Raw genomic sequence first — 2,323 nt, forward strand, 5'->3', positions numbered from 1 at the left:
ATTCAGTCATGCAACAATCGAACTTTGATATTTATCAAGCCACACAAGATGAAACAAGCTTGATTGTCTGCCTCTATTGCACTAAGCTCTAGAGATCAGCGTTCCAAGCATGGAATTCTGGTACTACCTTGGCACCCAAAAAGTTTGAAGTGAAAATTACAGACACATCGACAAGTAGATAGAATCAAAATAAGAGATGGCATATTGATGGATATAGAAGAAAGATTATTTCTTTCGTATTAATATCAACCAAACCTATTATGTCATCTTATGCCACTCCATCCTATCTACAATTTCTCCACCCCCTTTTCGATTCATCTCTCATCCCTCCTTCACTCCACCCCCGGAACTTCCATAACCCCCCTACCAAAAAACTCCGCCACCATCCCAAACTTATCTCCACTCCTACCAAGCATATCCAAGAACAAATCATGCCTCTCAGCTGTCTCTTCCTGGCCTCTCCTGATTGCCTTAATCGTGTCATTTTCCTTTTTACAAGTTGGGCAGTCTCCTTCCACATTTCCTTCGTCATCATTTTTGAGACATCGTTGATGGAAACTATGTTTGCAAAGAAAATGGACCGTGGGAAGATCTAGTTGTGTGCTGCAGAAAGAACAGCGTGTGGCGTTGAAAGTTTGAGGCTTGGACGAAAGTTCGTTGATTTCTTGACGTTTGCTTTCCGTATCTGTACGATATGAAGTGATAGTACGACGATTGGTGGCGATTTCTTTGCGTTCACGTTCGATTGTCTGTTGGAGGTAGGTTTTTACCATACCCATGGTTGCTACCCGCATTGGTACTTAATGTTTGAATCACCTGTAAAGGTGCCATAAGTCCATCGGCGTCGATCTTTTCCAATACTGCGTCCAATTCGTCCCCAGCTTCTTCGAGAATTCTTGGTCTGATGTAAAATATGCAAGGGCTGCTGGATATAACTGAGGCTCTTCGGGGCCATACTTTCGTAAAGCTTTGATAGCACCGCGAGTGTCCTTTGCAGCAGCATATGATCGGAAGATATCGAAACGTAGACCAGCTTGTTCACGAACAAGCGTAGTACCATCCTTGAAGTCCGAGAGATGGGAAAGTAAAAGTACGTTAGAAATATCAATGGGAATATCTTCACCCTCGATAAGCTTTTTCGCTTTACCTTCCCATTCTTCGCGATCACGCCCATTCTTTTCATTCGATTTATGTAGGTACATCTCGAACAGGGTCGTATACAGATCAATCTTATCGCGTTCTTTCAGGCCCGGCTCTTTGAGACATGCTTCCAAGAATACTATGAATTCCTCAGGATGATCAACGAAAGAAGAGAACGCAGTCCTTGGTTGCGGCGGGCTGTAAGCCGGTGGCGGTGGTTCAAGATCTTCAGTTACTTGGCCGTCGGCTGGTGTAGCATTAAACATTGCCTACAGTGGCAGGTGAAGAAATAGTCGAATTGTTCATGAAAGGGAGTGGAATCAAATCCCTCATGTTTGCAACAGCATTGACAGCGGCACCCGCGGCACCAGCCGCATACCCAGCATGCTGTACAGGGGCTTCCGAAGTGATAACAACGTCTTTCATTGGCCTGTAGCTTCCTGTGTAGTAGTCAATGAAGACTTGAGTTGTGTCTTTCGGGCAATGCCCCAAAAGAACTCTAGCATATTTCATGAGAATTGGATAAGCCTATTAATGAAGTCAGTATATTTTGTAGTCATGACGTGAATAATCTTACAGCATCAGGGTCTAATCGCCAGATATATTGTAGAGCTTCCGGATATCGTTTCGAGTCTTCTATCAAGATATCCACTACTAACTCATGTTCGCCATGCTTTTTCGCAAGGTAAGCAGCTTGCTCATAGTAACCACCTTGTCTGCACATTGTAATGGCGGTTTCGAGGTCAAATTTCAGATCACCTGGAGATTTAATGAACTTCTCCAGTTTATCAATATCTTTTAATTTCGCATAGCAATTCAAAGTAAAGTGGTATGATCAGCTGTTGCTTTGTGGTGTTCATGAAGCTCTTCGAGATATTCAATCAGATTATGAATACGTTGAGTATCAAGATACTAAGTAAATTAGCCACAGCCTAACAAGAATTCACAAGTGCGACATACTTTTCGGATAACCTGTGATGGTTCAGTGCTATCAATCGCTTTCAGATATTGTTGCATGGCGCCATCGTAGTCTCCTTTTTTGATATAAGAAGTCCCCCGATTTTCTGAAAATCATGTTTTGCTGCTTAGAGTCCATCCAGCCTTTGAGCCAAATTGATTGCGTGAACGTAGAGATTTCTTTGGTACAGAGTCTCAAGTCTCTGTGTAACGGCTTCTCATGATA

At 42.9% G+C, this 2,323-nt stretch overlaps 1 protein-coding gene across 1 annotated transcript; it reads right to left on the reverse strand.

Annotated features, from left to right (window-relative positions):
* Positions 1-332: 332 nt before the first annotated feature.
* Positions 333-1,960, reverse strand: EAE98_012449 (uncharacterized protein; the record flags this gene model as incomplete). Its single annotated transcript, XM_038960074.1, has 5 exons — positions 333-749; positions 817-901; positions 958-1,409; positions 1,492-1,668; positions 1,718-1,960. The coding sequence occupies 5 exons, from the start codon at positions 1,958-1,960 to the stop codon at positions 333-335; spliced, it is 1,374 nt and encodes a 457-aa protein (XP_038803582.1).
* Between the last annotated feature and the right edge of the window lie 363 nt (positions 1,961-2,323).

This window comes from Botrytis deweyae, assembly GCF_014898535.1.
Source record: "Botrytis deweyae strain B1 chromosome Unknown BDEW_067, whole genome shotgun sequence".
NCBI lineage: Eukaryota > Fungi > Ascomycota > Leotiomycetes > Helotiales > Sclerotiniaceae > Botrytis > Botrytis deweyae.